At 42.9% G+C, this 21,733-nt stretch overlaps 1 protein-coding gene across 1 annotated transcript in view; it reads left to right on the forward strand.

Moving 5' to 3' along the window:
• The window catches only part of JAKMIP2 (janus kinase and microtubule interacting protein 2), a 139,672-nt gene that overhangs the window by 76,651 nt on the left and 41,288 nt on the right, over positions 1-21,733 (forward strand). Inside the window, exons 3-8 of the mRNA XM_006124528.4 lie at positions 1,962-2,459; positions 6,330-6,539; positions 8,484-8,582; positions 15,706-15,852; positions 17,420-17,560; positions 19,279-19,335. Coding sequence (XP_006124590.1) covers positions 1,962-2,459; positions 6,330-6,539; positions 8,484-8,582; positions 15,706-15,852; positions 17,420-17,560; positions 19,279-19,335 — 1,152 coding nt within the window. The remainder of the gene's footprint in view (positions 1-1,961; positions 2,460-6,329; positions 6,540-8,483; positions 8,583-15,705; positions 15,853-17,419; positions 17,561-19,278; positions 19,336-21,733) is intronic.

A 21,733-nucleotide genomic window follows, 5' to 3' on the forward strand; every position in this document is an offset into this window, starting at 1 on the left:
TAGAAATGGGCTTAATCTGCAGCAAGAGAGATTTAGGTTAGATATTAGGAAAAACTTTGTAACTATAAGGTTAGTAAAGCTCCAGAATAAGCGTCCAAGGGAGGCTGTGGAATCCCTGTCATAGAAAGCCGGAAGAACAGGTTGGACATCTGTCAGGGATGGGCTAGATTGAGTTAGTCCTGCCTCAGTGTAGGAGGCTAGACTCGATCATCCCTTGATGCCCCTGCTAGCCCTACATTTCTATGATTCAGTAGGTTGCTCACTGAATTCTTCTTCCAAGAAGCCCTACGAAACATACTGCTCATTTTTAGGATATGACTAATCCTTGTCAGGATGAGTTTGGAGAACTGAAACTGCAATAAAACCACACAGTTAGGATTTTTTTCTTCCTTGGAGATATATTTTAGTTGAGAATATGTCTGAGACCACTCGGGGATAGAACTGAAGAGAAATATGTCACCTCAATACATATTGCATATGGCATTCTCTATATTTAGCAAATCCCATCCTTCAGATCAATTATAATTATAAGTAGGCACCTCCAGCATGTCCTAGAGAGCTTCAAACCGATGTAGTATTTTATTATATTATTTATTTATTATTGATATTTTTTATCTTTCCTTGTCTTCCCACCTTAAAAGGCTTGATCACTCTTTGATTCTTTATGGTATTTTTAAAGGAAATTGCCAGGGAAGTTTTTATCACCTTTAAGTACCTTTCCCCTTTTCACTCTTGATAATATGCCTATCATGTTCAATTTGAGTTGAAATCTCTTTCTTCAGCTAATTGCATTCCCTCATTGTGTGTTCACATACCTTTGGTTCCTAGGGGTGCTAACAAGCTCTCAAATGCACATAAACATGTGTGGGATCAGGTTAGTGAAGATTATTGGGTTGCTCTAACATTGCAAGGTAGGACTATGTAGCACTTTAAAGACTAACAAGATGGTTTATTAGGTGATGAGCTTTCGTGGGCCAGACCCACTTCCTCAGATCAAATAGTGGAAGAAAATTGTCACAACCATATATACCCACTATGGCTACGTCTACACTGGCCCCTCTTCCGGAAGGGGCATGTAAATTTCAGCAGTCGTCGTAGGGAAATCCGCGGGGGATTTAAATATCCCCCGCGGCATTTAAATAAAAATGTCCGCCGCTTTTTTCCGGCTTTTAAAAAAGCCGGAAAAGAGCGTCTAGACTGGCCCCGATCCTCCGGAAAAAGTGCCCTTTTCCGGAGGCTCTTATTCTTACTTTGAAGTAAGAATAAGAGCCTCCGGAAAAGGGCACTTTTTCCGGAGGATCGGGGCCAGTCTAGACGCTCTTTTCCGGCTTTTTTAAAAGCCGGAAAAAAGCGGCGGACATTTTTATTTAAATGCCGCGGGGGAAATTTAAATCCCCCGCGCATTTCCCTACGACGATAGGTGAAATTTACATGCCCCTTCCGGAAAAGGGGCCAGTGTAGACGTAGCCTATTTGATCTGAGGAAGTGGGTCTGGCCCAAGAAAGCTCATCTCCTAATAAACCATCTTGTTAGTCTTTAAAGTGCTACATAGTCCTGTTTTTTGTTTCAGCTACACCAGACTAACATGGTTACATTTCTATCACTATTGCAAGGTAAGTCATTGTATGGATAAAAGGCTTTAGTCATTGGTTTTTTAATGAACAAGGATGAAGCACTTGTGCTGAGAAAAAACATGTGAGGCCCAATGCTGAAGTCCACACTGAGAAAAAATTCACAAAGTCAATGAGACTTTTTGCCAAAGTAAAAACAGGATAAAAAGCTGAGTACTGTACGTGCTTTACAATTTGGCTCATATTTTGTCATACTGACAGTGCAACAATATATGGTTGTCTCTAAGGAGGGCTTCCCACCCTGAGGTGCAGGAGTAGATGGGCACTTCAGATGGGCATGTTTTATAAAATCTTTCCGGCAGTTGATTTTCTTTTGTTCTCAATTTGTAGGTCAGTAAACTTGAAAGGGAAAAGAATCAAGAAACTAAGCGGATCAGAGAATTGGAGCAACGCAAGCAGACTGTGCAAATCACTGAACTTAAAGCCAAACTCCATGAGGAGAAAATGAAAGAGCTGCAGGCAGTGCGGGAGAACCTAATCAAACAACATGAGCAGGAAATTACTCGGACGGTTAAAGTCAGAGACAGTGAAATCCAGCGCCTCAAGTCAGCCCTGTATGCTTTGCGGGATGGGAGCAGTGACAAAGTAAGGACAGCACTGACCATTGAGGCTCGTGAAGAGGCCAGGAAACAGTTTGACTCCGAGCGCCTTAAACTTTTGCAGGAAATTACTGAACTAAAATCTGCCAAAAAGCAGGTGGACGAGGCCCTTACCAACATGATCCAGGCTGATAAAATCAAGGCGGGCGATCTTCGGAGTGAGCATCAATCCCATCAGGAAGCAATCTCAAAGATCAAATGGGAGAGCGAAAGGGATATTCGCAGACTGGTTAGTAATCTGCCCATGCACCAAACAGCAACTCCTTACACCCTTGTCAATTTGCTATTGCAGATAGGTTTCCTGTTCAGTCAGACCCAGGCAGTGCAAATTAGTTTGCAAACAGATTAAAATGAAAATGCTCACAATTACCACATTTCTCTGGGAATAAGGTGAGATGAAGTTGGCAAAATCATGTGAGCTGCTCATAGGGCTATTGGCACTCAGGATAGAATATGCTAATGGTATAATACACACACACATCTCACCTACTCTGCCACCCTTGCTGGATGGAATCAGAGCTGCTTCCTACTATGGCCCTAAACTGCTAACAAGGATTGGTTTTAGCTCTAGCGGTAGGGGTCTGTGCTTTGCAAGCAGGAGGCTGAATATTTGTTATACTTGTTATCTACAGGAGTCTTCAGTTGCTACTGTGCTACACCTGGCCATTCAAAACTGAACCACAGCAGCAGTAACAGGATCCAGATCCTCCTTCTCCAAAACACAGGTCCCCAGCTCTTGGGTGAAAGGAAAATTTCAGTGTGCAGCATAGGGCATAAAGCATGCAGATTACTAGCTTTACCAGACTGGCAAAGGTAACATCTTTGCATCCCAAATAGGCTTAGGTCTTTCTGTGAGTCTGTTTGCCCTCTATTTGCCCACGTGCATTTCTTTTTCACACGATATATACTTAGCGGAAAGTTGAGTTCTCCTCCCAGCTAGCGGTGCAGCAGAAGGAACTGTATCACAAAGAACACAGTAGTGATGTTCTCTGCGGTGACTTTGTCTTTCTAGCAATCTGACACAAAATTATACAAGCTACAGGTGCTGGGTGTTTTAGCTAGAAATGGACTGAATGAAAGCCACAGTGGTATACATTCCTGAAGTCCAAACCTAGCTCTATAAGGGTATGTCTACACTACCCCACTAGTTTGAACTAGGGGGGTAATGTAGGCATACCGCATTTGCAAATGAAGCCCGGGATTTGAATTTCCCGGGCTTCATTTGCATAAGCGGGGAGCCACCATTTTTAAAACCCCGCTGGTTCGAACCCTGTGCAGCGCGGCTACACGGGGCTCGAACTTCGAGGTGTACCGGTAGTTCGGACTAGGAAGCCTAGTCCGAACTACCTAATTTGAGCCCCGTGTAGCCGCGCTGCACGGGGTTCGAACCAGCGGGGTTTTAAAAATGGCGGCTCCCCGCTTATGCAAATGAAGCCCGGGAAATTCAAATCCCGGGCTTCATTTGCAAGTGCGGTATGCCTACATTACCCTCCTAGTTCGAACTAGGAGGGTAGTGTAGACATACCCTAAAAGACTCAGTAGACATGAATGATCATGATCCTGCCTTGGGGGTAGTTTTTGCCATTGAGCAACTGGACTGCATAAGGAGCTCTTCAGCCCCAGGTGATAGCTCTGGGATGTATTATGCCACTCTCTTCCTAGGAGAGTGCCAGGAAGTGCAAATGTAGTGTGCAGGGATAATTAGGGTCCAATCCCCTTTCCAAACCTCTCGGCCCCTTTTGGGCAAATTATATCCATGGAAGTTTCCATGACTGAGTGTTCCTGGTCCTTGCCCAGTGTGTTCATAGTTGGGAAATGCCTTAAGTGCTTACCTTCTTCTACTGACATTGCCTTGGACTGCAGTGCTAAGGCCAGACACCGTCTGGTATCTCAAAACTCAGGGGGGGTGATTTTGCTGCTGGGGCCCATCTATAATTATTAATCCATATGCAAATTAAAATCAAATTAATCTTCAGGAGCCAGCAGAATGCAATGCGAGGGTCTTCTGCAAAGAGGAAATACTGGGTTTTGCCACACTGTAGTTTCCCTGAAATATTCCATGAGATTTCCTAGATGTTAATAAATCTCAGGTTTGTATTTTCAACAATTGGAGGATTTATCATACTAAAAATACTGGACCATCTAGTAGTCTCAGTCAGGGTCCAAACCTTGTGCTGCTGAAGAAGATGGGAACAAAAACCCATGAACCCAGTCAAATGTGTAACATTAAGCAGTATTTAAATATGCCAGTGATAGGTACTTGACGATTTTAGGAAAGAGAGAGAAAGATACTCCTCCTAACCTCTGTACTGATGAGCCTACATTCCAAAGACTTAGCTTAGCTATGTACAATATCTACACATTTATTATTGGCAATACATTTATTAAGTATTATTATAAATTACATTTAATTTAGTTGAACTAATAATATACCTACAATGTCCCAAACATGTAGCTGATCCATTAGTGTCAGTATAAAAGAAGATTTGAATTTGTTCCTGCACATTGTGGTTATGTGTCTGACTGAAGCTGCTATCCACCAGCTTTTAACACACACAATAGTATTGGAAAGATTTTAAACAGCAGAGGGGAACAATGTTCTTTGCTTTAGTTATTATGGTGTCATCAACAGCTATAGAAACAACATAGAAGGTTGGATTCAGAGCTGGTGTAAGAGGCTACAACCCCACTGGCTTACAGGCAATTATGCCCATTTGCAACAGCAACAAATTTGGTCTGGGAAGCTAAATTGACAATTTGGCAACTAAATGCAAAAAAAACAGTGATTTGAAAATTCACTAATTTTTCATTTTAAATCAGTGGGCTAGACTGGGGTAAATCAGGGTGTGTCTAGACTACAAGGTTTTGTCGACAAAAATGGACTTTTGTCGACAAAACTAAACCTGCGTCTACACTACCACTGAGTTCTGTCGCATAACGTCGACAGAACTCAGCAGTTTTGTTGACGCTGGTAAACCTCATTTTACGAGGCACAACACCTTTTGTTGACAGAGTTCTGTCGACAGAAGGTGTTATTGCATGTAGGGTTGTGTCTAGACTACAGGGTTTTGTCGACAAAGCAGCTTGCTTTGTCGACAGAACTGATTGTAGTCTAGACGCTCTTTATCGACAGAAGCTTTGTCAACAGTATCTGTTGACAAAACTTCTGTCGACAAAAGCCTGTAGTCTAGACATACCCTCACAGTATTGCCATTCCCAAATGTTCAGTAAAAATGGGAAATCAGATGCCTGAAATCATGAGACTGGTCATGAGAGTTTCAAAATAATGAATGTTGGTTCTTTCTGACTTGCCTTTTGCTTTGTTGAGCCTTTGTGGTACTGTCGTGTCATATTTTCAAGCTTTTTTTCTACAGCCCTGAGGGCTAAGATCTTCCCTTTTTTCACAGTTGGAAACACGAACTCTCAGACAATGCCACGCCTCCAGCATGTGGGCTTTGAGATAAATCAATGACGCTGTGTCACTTTACACTAGCTGAGGATCTGTCCTCTTTGTGGTGGACAGTCTAGGGGTGTTGATCTCTGCTCCTAATTGGCAGTGCAAAATGAGCATACAGACTGTATCTTCAGCAGGTGTAAATCAGCATAATCTCATAGCTGGGGATCTAGCCTGATCATATTGATTTTGACTGTTTCACACTTACTTTGAACTGGTTCTTATACAACCCCATCAACTAGGTCATGCTGGCTGGCACTGTGGTCTTACATAGACTGGGTCTGTTTGAGGATAATGGTGATAAACTAAACTCATGGTCTGATTTTCAGAGAAGGTATATCTCTCATGTATGTCAGTCAGGGGTGAAAGCCTATGTACCCTTGATAAACTATCCATATTTTGTGTGTAGATGTACTTCTGAATCATTCAATGTATGGCCTTTGCTCATCACAGAGTGACCAATCTAACTCAATAACTATTGTTTTTTAAGATGTTAAGGAATTTTGTAATCCGGGAGTTTGGTGTAGTATTTAATAGCAGATCCAGTGGTAAATAACAATAGTCGGGTGATCTCTCCATAGTCCTGCAGTACTGACATTCTGTCGGACTTGTGCAGTAACCCTGTGCTTTTATTTCATAATTTAGATGGATGAAATCAAGGCTAAAGACAGAATAATCTTTTCCTTGGAGAAAGAACTGGAGACCCAGACAGGCTATGTACAGAAGCTCCAGCTGCAGAAAGAGGCTCTGGATGAACAGCTCTTCTTAGTGAAGGAGGCAGAGTGTAACATGAGCAGCCCCAAACGAGAGATCCCAGGAAGAGCAGGAGATGGGTCAGAGCACTGCAGCAGTCCTGTAAGCAGGTTTAAATGTAATCCAAAATACAGAAAATGAGCTTTACTTGGGTTGCAAAATTGTTTTGCCTTCTTCCTGCATCATTTTCATGTTGCTAGACTACTGACTCCTTGCTCTGAGAACTGTCTTCCACTGGTAATTCTAATTACAGGAAATAGTTCTTGGCTTGGGAAATATCTGCTGGACTAAACTATTCAGGGCCTATTTCTTTAGTTACCCTTTGGGCTCGTCTACACTGGCCCCTTTTCCGGAAGGGGCATGTAAATTTCACCTATCGTAGTAGGGAAATCCGCGGGGGATTTAAATATCCCCCGCGGCATTTAAATAAAAATGTCCGCCGCTTTTTTCCGGCTTTTAAAAAAGCCGGAAAAGAGCGTCTACACTGGCCCCGATCCTCCGGAAAAAGCGCCCTTTTCCGGAGGCTCTTATGTAGGAATAAGAGCCTCCGGAAAAGGGCGCTTTTTCCGGAGGATCGAGGCCAGTGTAGACGCTCTTTTCCGGCTTTTTTAAAAGCCGGAAAAAAGCGGCGGACATTTTTATTTAAATGCCGCGGGGGATATTTAAATCCCCCGCGGATTTCCCTACTACGATAGGTGAAATTTACATGCCCCTTCCGGAAAAGGGGCCAGCGTAGACGTAGCCTTTATGAAAAGCAGATATACGAAGATAAAGGCAGTTAAGACTGACAGGCTTTTCCTTGCTTTCCAGCCTGAGGTTCTTTCTGAAATAATCCTCCTCAGTAGAATTGCTCAGGAAAGAAGAAGTGAGGGTGTTTTTGACAAAAAATTATACAAAAATGAAACATTTTTTGTTTTTGTCTAAATTTTCATCAGAAATTTTTAATTATTATTAAAAAACAGATTTTTTTATTCTTACCACTTGAAAAATGAAAAATTTCCTCTAAAAATTTCCAGAAACCAAAAACAAAAAAAAGTTACCCACAGGAAAAAATGTCCATGGAAAGCACAGATTTGCTGGGGAAAAAATAAAAAACCTATTCTTCCATCAAAAAATTTGAGGGGAAAAAGTTTTGACCAGTTCTTGTCCTCATTCTAGAAATCCCTTCTATGAATCTTCTTTCTCATACTGTATCTACACTATGGCTGTTTTTGCACAAAAACTCGTGGAGCATCCACACCTCAAGCGCGTTTTTGTGCAAGAGAATTGAAAGAACAGAGGGGTTTTTGCACAATTGGTATTCCTCTTTCTACGAGGAAGAAGCCTTTTTGTGAAATAGTTATTTTGCAAGAAGGCGTATATGGATGGGGAAGAGGGGAGTTTTGCGCAAAAAGAGGAAAAAGGAAAAAGCACAGGTGCCCTGGTGGTTATTCCTTGTATACCAATCAGTGTTTACTTTTGAGAGAGCATCCATGCAGTTTGGACGCTCTCTTTCGCAAAAGTGCCTCGCTTTTTCGATGCACTTTTGCAGTGTGGACACGCTCTTGTGCAAGAAGTTTTTGCAGAAAATCTCTTCCAACAAAAGCTTTTTGCTCAAAAAGCCTGCAGTCTAGACATAGCCTCAGACGTATCTGCTAAAGAATATCTGTGGATGCCTTCAACATTCTTCCTTGGTTCCCTTTGCTTCTTCCTTGTCCAATAAGTTCAAGCCAATGGCTAGAGTTTGTGGTCATCAACACTAGTGCAAAGCGAATGCAAACTGTTACCAGCAGAATGGTGTGCCATTTGTACCCATGTTGCACACGAGTCAATGACTACATAAGGTGTATGGGACAGTCCACAATGAGGTTCATGCTATTTTAGCTTTTGCTCATTACCCAGCTACTGACAGGCATTGTAATGTATGTCAACTTTGCAAATGGGTTTCATTTCATTACAAAATGATATGTTTGTTTTTTGTGAACTTTCTGCTCAGTTTGGATTCTTGTCTAATGGGACTGTTTCAGAGGAACTAAAAACTAAATCATTTTTCTTTCCCGTTTGCAGGATTTACGCAGAAATCAGAAGAGGATGGCAGAGTTGAATGCCACTATCCGGAAGCTGGAGGACAGGAACACGTTACTTGTAGATGAACGAAATGAACTGGTGTGTGCTCTCATCTGTGTCAGATTGGGGAGGCAAGGAGCTATAAGAAAGGAAAGAAGAGGAACCTCTAACGATGTTAGAGGCAGAGAAAGTTCATGCTGTGACCACCGTCTACCTCTAGAGCCTTGGGGCATGCGGGGGTTGGAAATGTCATTGTGGTTCTCAAGTAGGCTCAGTTACCTCAGGACCTAAGCCAATTCTCATTGAAGTCAAAGACAATCTTTCCATTGACTTCAAGGGCCTTGGGATGAGACCCTCAGCCATTACTCCACCACATTCATTCCTTGCCTCGTATTTGCTGTTTTTTATGTTTTAGTTTAACATGCTACCATTCTGTGCATTATGGAATGCCTCAGAACACACCTCATGAAGCACAACATGGTAGCTCATTATATTTAATCCCATTAGTCAACAGTGGGCAGCCAGGGACAGCCCCTGCTGCCACCTGAATCCAGCCACACTCTACACTGAACTTGGGACCTCCTCAGAGGATGACAATAACATTAGAATCTGTTGGACTCTATGTTCCCTGCCAATCTAAGGGTACGTCTAGACTACAGGCTTCTGTCGACAGAAGTTTTGTCAACAGATACTGTCGACAAAACTTCTGTCGACAAAGAGCGTCTAGACTACATTGAGTTCTGTCGACAAAGCAAGTTGCTTTGTCGACATGGTAGTGTAGATGCAAAGGACAGTTTACATGCAATAACACCTTCTGTCGACAGAAACTCTGTCGACAGAAGGCGTTATGCCTCGTAAAATGAGGTTTACTAGCGTCGACAAAACTGCTGAGTTCTGTCGAAGTTATGTCGACAGAACTCAGTGGTAGTGTGGACGCAGGTATAGTTTTGTCGACAAAAGTCCATTTTTGTCGACAAAACTCTGTAGTCTAGACATACCCTAAGGCTCAGATTCACAGTTCATAGGGACATAGGCTTAATCTGCCATGGTTCAGAGGGTTCTTAAAGAGCCTACCAGGAAATTTCACAGTAACCCTATCAACCAATCTGAGATGGATTGCCCGATTCCCTGGTGATGTGCTTTTTCTAGATCTGTTGCATATGAATCGCCCATAATCCCTACACTCTAGCAAGGACACTGTGTCACAGATAAATAAATTGGACTCACATAGCTGTGAATCTCATCTCACTTACTAACTATCAACTTCTATTGAATACAATATGAGGTCACAGTCAAAACTAGCATGCCTTTCTGTGTTCCCTGCCTTGACCTTTTCATATCAGCTGTATCTGAGCGAACAGCCACCTCTGGTCAATTTATTCTTTTAAATCAAAACTGTTTTTCACATTTAGTATATAAAAGTAGCCAGGGCAGGACAGTCTCAGAGGGGTAGCCATGTTAGTTTGTATCTTTAAAGTTACAGGTATAGGAGGGTACAAATAGCAGATCTAAAGAGAATGGACTACAGTCGATTCATTCCTTTGGATAGGTAAGCTTTTAAGTGAACAACAATGCTTTTTGACAGCATTTCTGTAATTCGGGTGAAAGATAAAGGCATTGGAAAGTAGTGTTGTTTCCATATGTTCATAATGGAGATAGCAATCATGATTAACTCAGTATGTGTTATTGTAGATATCTGTGTATTCATTAATTAATACTTGTAAACGATGTCTTACCAAGATATCAGCAATACAGCAAAATGCATTACCTGAATCACTTTGATTATATATCTTTCTCAAAAATTTGGCTTCTAAAAGTTTATACCATTAACATTTCACCATACTTTGCTCGTATGGATATATACTTTTAATATTTAATACTTTTTTAAATAAGAAAATGCCACTTCTTTGAAAATGACTGTAAACAGTCCTTAGATAAAGAACATGTATATTCAGTAATACAGTGTGATTAAATACTATGCCATAGAAGGAAAAAGACCAAAGCACAAAAGTTTTCATGCCTAAAATGTGGCAAATTGAAATTTCTCTTTCCCTAACAGAAAGGATTATTTTGTTTTGTGGTGTTGGGGTTTTTTTAACAGGAACTCGGTGTTGTTCAGGGGAACTCATATGGTAAAAAAGGGGGACATTTAAATGGAGAGGAGTATTAACATGGCAATTAGAATACGCCGCTACCTACAAATGCCTTATTGCTGGTAACAAATGATCTAATTAAAATAAACCTACTGTTTTGTACAGGCAATATTTTATTCCATCAAGAACCCAAACTATGGATGCAATATTGACTATCAGTATGACTTGGCACATAAGAACCAGTCCAACTCTTTCTTTTCATAAAGAAGTCAGTATGACTTAATAGACAGGTTCTGTTCTCAGCTCTGCTTCTGGCCTTCTTGATGACATTGGACAATAATACAGGACCCTTGAGGGAAGTGGTCTGTCTGTAGTGTGTGTTTGTGTTTGATATTTTCTTGCTGTGTGCTGAGCTTGTGTTTGGCTGTTTGGGGGTTTTTTTCTTCCTCCTTCCCCCTCCCCTCACGGAGCATGTGCTGTGGCTGGCAGGTAGAAGCTGTGAGCTTCTAATCAGGGTTTGAAATCTAGAAGCCTCTGCTCATTGGTTAAGCCTTAATCAGGGGAGGGGCTATCAGGCAGTCCAGGGCTTTATAAAGGAGTTAGTCAGCAACCAGGGAGCTTGTGAACAGGGGCTGTTAACAGGGAGTTTGGAGAGGAAGTTGGGAAGGGGGTGAGATACACTCACCATTCCTTAACATCTTTTCACTACACTCCCTTCAGGAGGCATTAAATAACAACTGAGGAATCTCTCAGAAGGAAGGCAGGTATGGATGGTGATAGCTCTGCTATTGTTACCTGCACAGCAAGTACCATGTTTGTCTTCCTCCCAGAAGAAAGAAGGGATTTCATCTGAACTAAGTGCAAGCTGGTCACCATTTTGGAAGAAAAAATTAGAGGACTGGAGGCCCAAGTATCGACTCTACATTCTATCAGAGAGGACGAAGACTTCCTCGATAGAAGGCAGCGTTTAATCCTGCAGCCACAGCAGGCTGAAGAGCCAGTCAGGGCAGTACAGGACAAGGAAGAAAACTGGCAGCATGCAACCTCTAGAAGGAGAAGAAGGCCAACTCAGGTATCCCCCATTCCTGTAACTGCTTTCAGGCTCTCTCTACAAGCACTGTGGTGGAGAATGCTTTGGCAGGGACCTCTCAGGGAAGAAATCAGAAGGAAACACTATCTACCAGAAGTCATGGGATGCAAAGTCCTAGGGATGGGGGTTCCACGACCACCACCCCCAAAGGAGACAGGTGGTGGTGGTCGGGGACTCCCTCCTAAGAGGGACTGAGTCATCCACAGGAGCAGTCCGAGGCCGGCTGCGGCAGTTGGCGCCCCAGGCGAAACACGTGATCAGCGCCCCCGCCTACAGGGCCGTCAATGGACTAACGTAATTGGCGGGCCCCCCAGGCGGCGGCGCTCTAGGCGGTGGCCGAGTCCGCCTATAGCCACAAGCTGTCCCTGGTCATCCATTTGCCGTCCAGACCTGCAATCTCAAGAAGTATGCTGCTTACCAGGAGCTCACATTTAGGATGTGACTGAGAGTCTTCCGAAAGTGATTAAACCTTTGGATCACTACCCCTTCCTATTTCTCCATGTAGGAACTAACGATACGGCCAAGAATGACCTTGAGCGGGTCACAGCAGATTATGTAGCACTGGGAAGAAGGATCAAGGAATTTGAAGTGCAAGTGGTGTTCTCGACCATCCTTCCGGTTGAAGGAAAAGGTCCGGGTAGGGATCGTGAAATTGAGGAAGGAAATGCGTGGTTGCCCAGGTGGTGTCAGAGAGAGGGCTTTGGTTTCTTTGACCATGGGACTTTATTCCGGGCACAAGGATTGTTAGGAAGAGATGGGATCCACCTAACGAAGGGAGGAAAGAGCATCTTCATGGGCAGGCTTGCAAACGTAGCGAGGAGGGCTTTAAACTAGGTTCGTTGGGGGATGGTGACCAAAGCCCTGAAGTAAGTGAGAAAGTCAGACACCGGGAAGAATCACAAGGAGGAATGAGCAACAAAGGAGGATCCCTGATTCAGATGGAGAAGGCAGGGTGATCAACTGGTTATCTAAGGTGTTTGTATACCCATGTGAGAAGCCTGGGAAACAAACAGGAAGAATTAGAAACCCTGGCCCAGTTAAAGAACTATGATTTGATTGGAATAACGGAGACAGTCAAAAGACTCACATAACTGGAACACTGTCATGGAAGGGTATAAACTGTTCAGGAAGAACAAGCGGGGGAGAAAAGGAGGAGGAGTTGCATTGTATGTAAGAGAGCAGTATGATTGCTCGGAGCTCCAGTACTTAGAGGGAGAAAAGACTGTTGAGAGCCTCTGGGTTAAATTTAGAGGTGGAAGCAACAGGGGTGATGTTGTGGTTGGTGTCTGCTATAGACCACCAGATCAGGTGGATGAGGACAACTGAGAGAAGCTTCCAGATCACAGGCCCTGGTTCTCATGGAGGACTTTAACCGCCCTGACATCTGTTGGGAGACAAATACAGCAGTGCACAGACAATCCAGGAAGTTTTTGGAGAATGTTGGGGGTAACTTCTTGGTACAAGTGCTGAAGGAACCGACCGGGGCCATGCGCAGCTTGACCTGCTGTCCACAAACAGGGAGGAACTAGTAGGAGAAGTAGAGGTGAGTGACAACCTGGGAAGCAGTGATCATGAGATAGTAGATTTCAGGATCCTGACCAAAGGAAGAAAGGAGAGTAGCAAAATACACACCCTGGACTTCAGAAAAGCAGACTTTGACTCCCTCAGAGAACTCATGGGCAGGATCCCCTGGGATGCTAACATGAAGGGGAAAGGAGTCCAGGAGAGCTGGCAGTATTTTAAAGGAGCCTTATTAAATGCACAGGAAGAAACCATCCTGATGCGCAGCAAGAAAAGCAAATATGGTAGGCCACCAGATTGGCTTACTGGGGATATACATGGTGAGTTTAAACACAAAAAGGAAGCTTACAAGGAGTGGAAACTTGGACAGATGACTAGGGAGGACTATAAATATATTGCTCGAGAATGCAGGGGAGTTATCAGGAAGATGAAAGCACAATTGGAATTGCACCTAGCAAGGGATGTGAAGGGTAACAAGAAAGGTCTCTACAGGCAATAAAAGGGTGATCAGAGAGGGTGTGGGGCCCTTACTGGATGAGTGAGGTAACCTAGTGACAGATGATGTGGGAAAAGCTGAAGTACTCAATGCTTTTTTTGCCTCCATCTTCACAGACAAGGTCAGCTCCCAGACAAATGCACTAGGCAACACAATATGTGATGGAGGTGCACAACCCTTGGTGGGGAAAGAACAAGTTAGGAACTATTTAGAAAAGGTAAACATACACAAATCCATAGGCCCAGATTTAATGCGTCCAAGGGTACTGAGGGAGTTGGCAAATGTCATTGCGGATCCTTTGGCCATTATCTTTGAAAACTTGTCAAGATCGGGAGAGATCCCAGATGACTGGAAAAAGGCAATTGTAGTGCCCATCTTTAAAAAAGGAAAGAAGAACACTCCAAGGAACTACAGACCAGTCCCCGGAAAAATCATGGAGGAGATCCTCAAGGAATCAATTTTGAAGCACTTGGAAGAGGGGAAAGTGATCAGGAATAGTCAACATGGATTCATGAAGAGCAAGTCGTGCCTGACCAATCTGATTAGCTTCTATGATGAGGTAACTGGCTCTGTGGATATGGGAAAGTCAGTGGATGTGATAAATGTTGACTTTAGCAAAGCTTTTGATAGTCTCCCACAATATTCTTGCAAGCAAGTTAAGGGAGTATGGATTGGATAAATGGACTATAAGATGGATAGAAAGCTGGCTAGACTTTTGGGCCCAACAGGTAGTGATCAACGGCTCAATGTCAGGTTCGTGGTCAGTTTCTAGCGGAGTGCCCCCAGGATCTGTTCTTGGACCGGTTTTGTTCAACAACTTTATTAATGACCTGGATGAAGGGATGGATTGCACCCTCAGCAAGTTTGCAGATGACACTAAGCTAGGGGGAGAGGTAGATACGCTGGAGGGAAGGGATAGGGTCCAGAGTGACCTGGACAGATTAGAGAACTGGGCCAAAAGAAATCTGATGAGGCTCAACAAGTACAAGTGCAGAGTCCTGTACTTGGGATGGAAGAATCCCAAGCATTGTTACAGGCTGGGGACTGAATGGCTAAGTAGCAGTTCAGAAGAAAAGGACCTGGGGATTATAGTGGATGAGAAGCTAGATATGAGTCAACATTGTGCCCTTGTAGCCAAGAAGGCTAATGGCATATTAGGGTGCATTAGGAGGAGCATTGCCAGAAAATCCAGTGAAGTGATTATTCCCCTTTATTTGGCTCTGGTGAGGCCACATCTGGAATATTGTGTCCAGTTCTGGGCCCCCCAGTATAGAAAGGATGTAGACGCATTGGAGAGGGTCCCGCGGAGGGCGACCAAAATGATTAGGGGTCTGGAGTGCCTGACCTATGACAAGAGACTGAGGGATTTGGATATGTTTAGTCTGCAGAAGAGAAGAGAAGAGTGAGGGGGGGTTTGATAGCAGTCTTCAACTTCCTGAAGGGAGGTTCAAAAGAGGATGAAGAAAGCCTGTTCACAGTAGTTATGAATGGCAGAACAAGGAGCAATGGTCTCAAGTTACAGTGGGGGAGGTCTAGGTTGGATATTAGGAAAAACTATTTCACTAGGTGGGTGGTGAAGCACTGGAATGGGTTACCTGGGGGGGGGGGGGTGGAATCTCCATCCTTAGGGGTGTTTAAATGTCGACTTGACAAAGCCCTAGCCGGGTTGATTTAGTTGGGATTGATCCTGCCTTGGGCAGGGGGCTGGACTTGATAACCTCCTGAGATCTCTTCCATCTCTATGATTCTATGATTCTAAGTCATTTTGTGTCTCTGTTCCATAGTTTCACCACCTGTAATAGGGGAATAAAGATATTGACCTCCTTTGTACAGTGTTTTGAGATCTATGGATGAAACATGCTATGTGAGAGTTAGGTGCTATTATTTTATCAGTTCTATTTTGTATTTTTCATGAGAGTTTTGCTGGGACAATAGTCACCTGGGAAGGGAAGAGAAAGCAAAAGCCCAGAGTGAGGGAAGGAAAATCCATTTTTAACGTGTCATTATTGTTCACTGTTACAGTTAAAACGTGTTAGAGAAGCTGAAAAACAATGCAAACCTCTCCTTGAAAGGAACAAGTGCCTCACCAAGAGAAATGATGAATTGATGCAGTCTTTGCAGCGCATGGAGGACAAACTCAAAGCAATCACTAAAGAAAATGTAGAAATGGTTGGTATTGAACACTAAGCAAAAATCTGTGTATAGATATAGATATGGTTATATAGATATATGCATTGCTACACGCTTTGACGTGATCTTTCATAAATTAGATTTATAGGCCTTAACCATGAAAAATAGCGGTGTCAGCAGGTCATGTCTTACTGTGAAATTTGTTATGATCCATGCCTGGCTGTAAATACTTCATGGAAGAGAAAATATTATGAGGTACATTTTCAGCCAGCTTCATATCAGTCTTCGCCTTTGCATTTTTATGTGCACATCGGTGGCAGATAAAACACATATAATCTGCCTCACAGCACACACAGAACCCCTATGTTAGGTGTTTAGGCAGAATGTGCATGAATTATTTGTGGGCATAGCTAGATGCATGTGGAAAAGTAGGCATGCAAATGTCATGTTTGGTGCTGTAAACTGCACCACAAATGGGATGTTGGGAATTATAAATTTCACACACACCCCTTCCAAATATTTTCTCTGTCATGAGTAGTTGCTACATCTGTTTACATGTGAGCAAAGCTCCCTTCTTTATAAATTAATTAACATGGAACTGCTACCATTTCAAAAAGGTTATAACTGACTTCCCCAACACTCATTTTATGGTTAATAAAATGGACAACTCAGGCTCACCAACAAGGTGGGTCAAAGGGAGCCGTTGCCCCAGGGCCAGGCAATACAAAAGGGACTGGGGTTCCTGGTCACCACTACAGAGGCAGCGGTGGTGACCAGAGCCCCGGGCCCTTTAAATCACCACTGGAGTGCTGCATGGCACACTCCAGGCAGTGCTAAGGGCAGGCTGTGGGTAGGGGTGTGGCATGGCCGGCTCCGGGTGCCACAGAGAACTGGCTGCCCCAGCCCCACCTCTTCTTCCTGAGGCTCTGCCCCTTCCTGGAGCATGGAGTTGCCTCCGCACCCACTTTTCTCAGGGGCCTTGCAAGTTTGTTTCCTCCCCTCTCCTCCCCCTGGACAACTAATATCCTTGGCTACAGCCAGGAATAGTGCAGTTGAATATTGAGTAGCCTTGTCCCCAGAGAACTGCAAATGTATCTCGCCTCTGATTTATGATCTGCATTGCACATGGCTTGAGCAGGCTGGTTGCTTTTCCACTAGTGATTAGGATGAGACTATCAGATTCATTTTAACTTCCTATGCAAGCAGACTAACCCAGCTACCCCTCTGAGACTTTTAATCTTGACATTCATCTCACCAGATGTTGAAGTTACAGGATTAATCTACCCTAAGACCGTGTAAGCAATCCATGTCCTGCAAACAGGGATAAATAGTGTTGACACTACAGACATTACAATACTGGTTCTATGGCTCTTCAGACTTCTATCACTTCCACTCAGAGAATTCTCTCTCATGCTCTCTGTGCACCATCCACTAGAGGATGACTTAACTGCCTGACATAATCATTATTTTATAGTTAAGAGATAATAAAAAGCAGTAATGTCATGACAATTTTTGCAATTGATGCACATTTTTTCCAAAAGTCGAAGTTTAAAGTCAATCTCATTTTATCTCCCTTTCTATATATATTTTTGTCTTCTAAACACAGAGAGAAAAAATGACATCACACCCACCACTGAAGAAATTAAAATCTCTGAATGACCTAGATCAAGCTAACGAAGAGCAAGAAACTGAGTTTTTAAAGCTTCAAGTTATAGAACAACAGAATATAATTGATGAGTTAACAAGGGTATGTCTAGCCCATCATGAATTAAAAGCAATTATATATAACTGACATCTTCATTTCATAACAGACAGGATTTCAGTGGTAAAGATTTCATGATAATAATAATACTTTATTATACCTAGGATCTGAATTTCAAAATCCAGTCTCACAGGTACAATTTTGTGGGTACAATTATGTGTGGGCACAGTTTGTGTCATTTTATAGATGTGTAATCCAATAATTAGAAGTCTAAATGACAATTAGCTGTAAGAAAAAATTAGGTGCAAGAAAGCAGAATGGTGTATTATTCAAAATCAGGTCCCACCATGTTTCAAAAAACGATATCATAAAAATGTACATGATCAGTAATACAGTTCCAGGATTCAATAAAATAAAAAAACCCAACAAGCTTAAAATATATACAGTAGTTGCAGAATATATTATACAATTAGCTATATGCAGTATAATACAGAATACAGATGCAGATTTCTGTATATAGAAGAGAGAAAAAATACATTTCCAGATGAGCAATGAAGTGTAAGTGACGCAGAAAGAGAGGATTGATCCAGATTTTGGAAGCTGAAGAAGTAGAAGGCTTTGTACTCACAGCAGGAAGACAAGTTTTAACTAAGGGTATGTCTACACTTGCTCCCTAGTCCGAACTAGGGATGCAAATGTAGCATACCAAAGTTACTAATGAAGCGCGGGATTGAAATATCCTGCGCTTGATTAGCATATTCGCGTCCGGCTGCCATTTTAAAAATCAACTAGTGCGAATTAACTCGCTGCATGTAGACGCGATATTCCAAAAGAAACCCCTTCCCTCGGATTAACTGTTACTCCTCACTGCACAAGTAGTAACAGTTAATTCGAGGGAAGGGATTTCTTTCGGAATACCGCATCTACACGCAGCGAGTTAATTCGCACTAGTGGATTTTTAAAATGGTGACCAGATGCAAATATGCTAATCAAGCGCGGGATATTTCAATCTCGCGCTTCATTAGCAACTTTGGTATGCTACATTTGCATCCCTAGTTCGGACTAGGGAGCAAGTGTAGACATACCCTAAGAGAACAGGGACCCCTCCCCAGTTCTAACATTGCCAAAAGTAAACATTCTTCCTTGCACTGCTTACCCTGTCAGTAATACTGTGTGTTTGAATCTTAGGTACATCTGTAAGGTTAAGAAGTGCTGATGTTAGAATACCCTTAAGAAGCCGCGGATATGACTTAGAATTAGATGTTATTAGACAGCCATTCACTAGTCATTTGGATACAGCTCTTAATGTTAAATGCCCCTTTCCCCAGGACATTTGCAAGATGATATAAACAAAACCAAATTCCAGAGAAATCTGTTACATCTTCTAAGACTTTGTTCCTGCTTAGTAAACCAATATGAAGTCAACAGATAACACAGCCCGATTACTTTGAGATACACAGATATCAACAATGCCTCTGTAGAAAAGGCAAATAATATATTTCAAATCTCATGGCCTCTTCCCACTCCCCATAGTGATTAGGCCCTGTATAAACTGTTTAACAGAAATTATAGCTATGCTACCTGAATAAATAGCTGGGGCTTCTTTTCAGATGTCATAACATCTAGTCACCCTTTTAACCTTAAATAGTAGTATTTTGCACAAAGAACTGGATCCTCAGGTTCTGTAAATAAGACTAGTTCCATTTAATTCACTAGATCTATGAAATATTGGGATCAAATAATTTTTTAATTGTATTTTCCAGGATAGGGAAAAGCTGATTCGTCGCAGGAAGCATAAAAGAAGTTCAAAGCCAATTAAGGTAAGAGGATTCCTAGGTTGTCTTACTGTGATGATGCCAGTGGGCTTCGGGGGAAAATGTAATCTGTGCAAATGTAACTATCACTAGGAGGATTTGAACCTGGAACCTCTGGAGCATAGCATAAGAGTTTTCAGCTTATGCTGCAGAGCTCCCTTGTTCTGATCTCTCACTATAAGTGGTCTAAGTGCCACTACATGGGACAGTGAACCACACTGATGCTATGTCTACACTGCCCCCTCTTGCACAAAAAAATGCAAATGAGGTGAAACGTGGAATATCGCCACATCTCATTTGCATAATTAATTAGGCTCCGTGTTTGCGCAAGTGCTGTTCTTCCTGAAAAAAAGAGGAATAACAGCTCTTGCACAAGAGGGGGTTTTTGCACAAAAAGGAGCCGTGTAGATGGCTCCTTTTTGCATAAAAGCCTCTTGCAAAAAAATGGAGCCTCATTAATTATGCAAATGAGGTGAAGCGATATTCCACGCTTTGCTTCATTTGCATTTTTTTTTACACAAGACGGGGCAGTGTAGACATAGCGTAGGTGTGTGGGTTATACAAATCTGATGAAACAGATGATGATGGATTGCAATAAACTCCCTTAGCAGTGGGGTTCAAAGGAATCTAAATGCATCTGGACAAGCTTTTCAATCTTATTTTTTCAAGATGCAACCGGAAGATGACTGTATGCTATATTTTCAGTGTTTTTCCTCTAAAATAATAATGGATAATTATTTAGCACCTACTTTTTTGTTAGATACCAATCTGAAGTCCTGTTGGGATCAGATTTATGTCTTGAGGGACTCTTTATTCTGTCTATTGCTGGCTGTTTATACTTATACTGACTAGTCAATCCCCAAATCCTTATTCATAGAATGCTTCCCTTGACTTTAATATTCTTGCAAACTGAAATCCCTGGCCCAGATCCTAAACAGCACTCAGCTGAAAAAAAGAGAAGGTTGAAGAAGCCTTAAGCTATTTGTGGTGCTCTGATCCTCAGTCCAGTCCAGTCTAGTCTCTGGTATAATTTAGAGCAACCTGAATAATGAGCTAATTCATTCCAGCTGCTTCCATCAGAGAAACTTAGGCCACATCTCCATTTACGACCTGGCAATCAATCTTCTGGGGTTCAATTTAGTGGGTCTAGTAAACACCCACTAAATCAACTGCTGAGGGTGCTCCCATTGGCACCAGTACTCCTCATGACAGGGAGGAAGTAAGAGACGTCGAAGGGAGTGTTTCTTCCATCGACCTCCCGCTGTGGGGATGGCACCAAGCTCAGTTTAAAGTACATTGATTCCAACTACATTATTTACATAGCTGGAGTGGAGTACCTTAAGCTGATCTTCCAGATGTAGTGTAGACCTGGCCTTAGGGAACCCCTGTGCCTTAGAAACTGCTAGAGTAGCTCTGTGTCATCTGACTGTACAGTGGCCAGATTCGGGCAAATATGGGGTTCAACCAGAGTAATGGAAGGCTGTCCTGTCATTCAGCCCCAGTAAGTCCTATGGCCTATTGAGGTACTGCCACACAACTTCATTAAGGATTTTAAGGTATTACACAAAAGGCAGAATTAAGGCTAAGGAATAAGCCCAACGTGTCCATGTCTAACTTTATTTCTACACAGGCAACCAGAAATTGTATTGCTCAGCAGAGTATGGCAGTGTTCTTCATTTCTTTAAAAAAATACACATAATCAAGGATTACTTAGCATCTTCAGTTCATCCCTTCTGCATGATTCAAAAATTAGAGGGTGGTAGTCTGACAGCTTTAGAAGAGAAAACTGCTGTAGCCCATCTTAAATTCTTATTGATGTCTGCAGAACTATTTTACTATGTGTGCCAAGTATTACTTGTGGAAATCTGCACCCTGAAATCCAGACCTGCTAGTTAAGTAGCTCTACCATCATAGGACATGACCAGGGCTCCCTCTAAGGTGCGCGCCTGCATGAGTGAGCACCAAAAATTTACCTCCTGTCCACCTCCTCAGAAGAGCTACGCAATGGCTGCTCGGCTGCTCTGGGGCAGAGCTACATGCTGGCTGGCTGTCCCACCCCAAGAGCAGCTGGGCAGCCACTACGTGGCCCTGGTCTTAGCATCAGCCCTTTCCCAGGGCTAGAGCTGTGGGTCACATCACAGGCAGCTGCTTCTCCGGCGCTCGAGCTGCATTGCAGATATCTGTTCCTCCAGTGGCCTGGCCGGAGCCAGAGCTGGAGCTGTATGTACAGCTGCATGGCAGGCAGCAGCTGCTCTGGCATCCCTAGCTAGGGCCCGAGCTGAAAGCCACACAGTGGGCAGCGTGGCCCCAGCTGGGACCAGAGCTGGAGGCCGTAAGGCAGGCGGCAGCTGCTCCAGTGGCTTCAGCGGGGGTGGAAGTTCATTCTGCTAGGTTGGAGCATCCC

The sequence above is a fragment of the Pelodiscus sinensis genome, chromosome 17 (genome assembly GCF_049634645.1).
Source record: "Pelodiscus sinensis isolate JC-2024 chromosome 17, ASM4963464v1, whole genome shotgun sequence".
Lineage (NCBI taxonomy): Eukaryota > Metazoa > Chordata > Testudines > Trionychidae > Pelodiscus > Pelodiscus sinensis.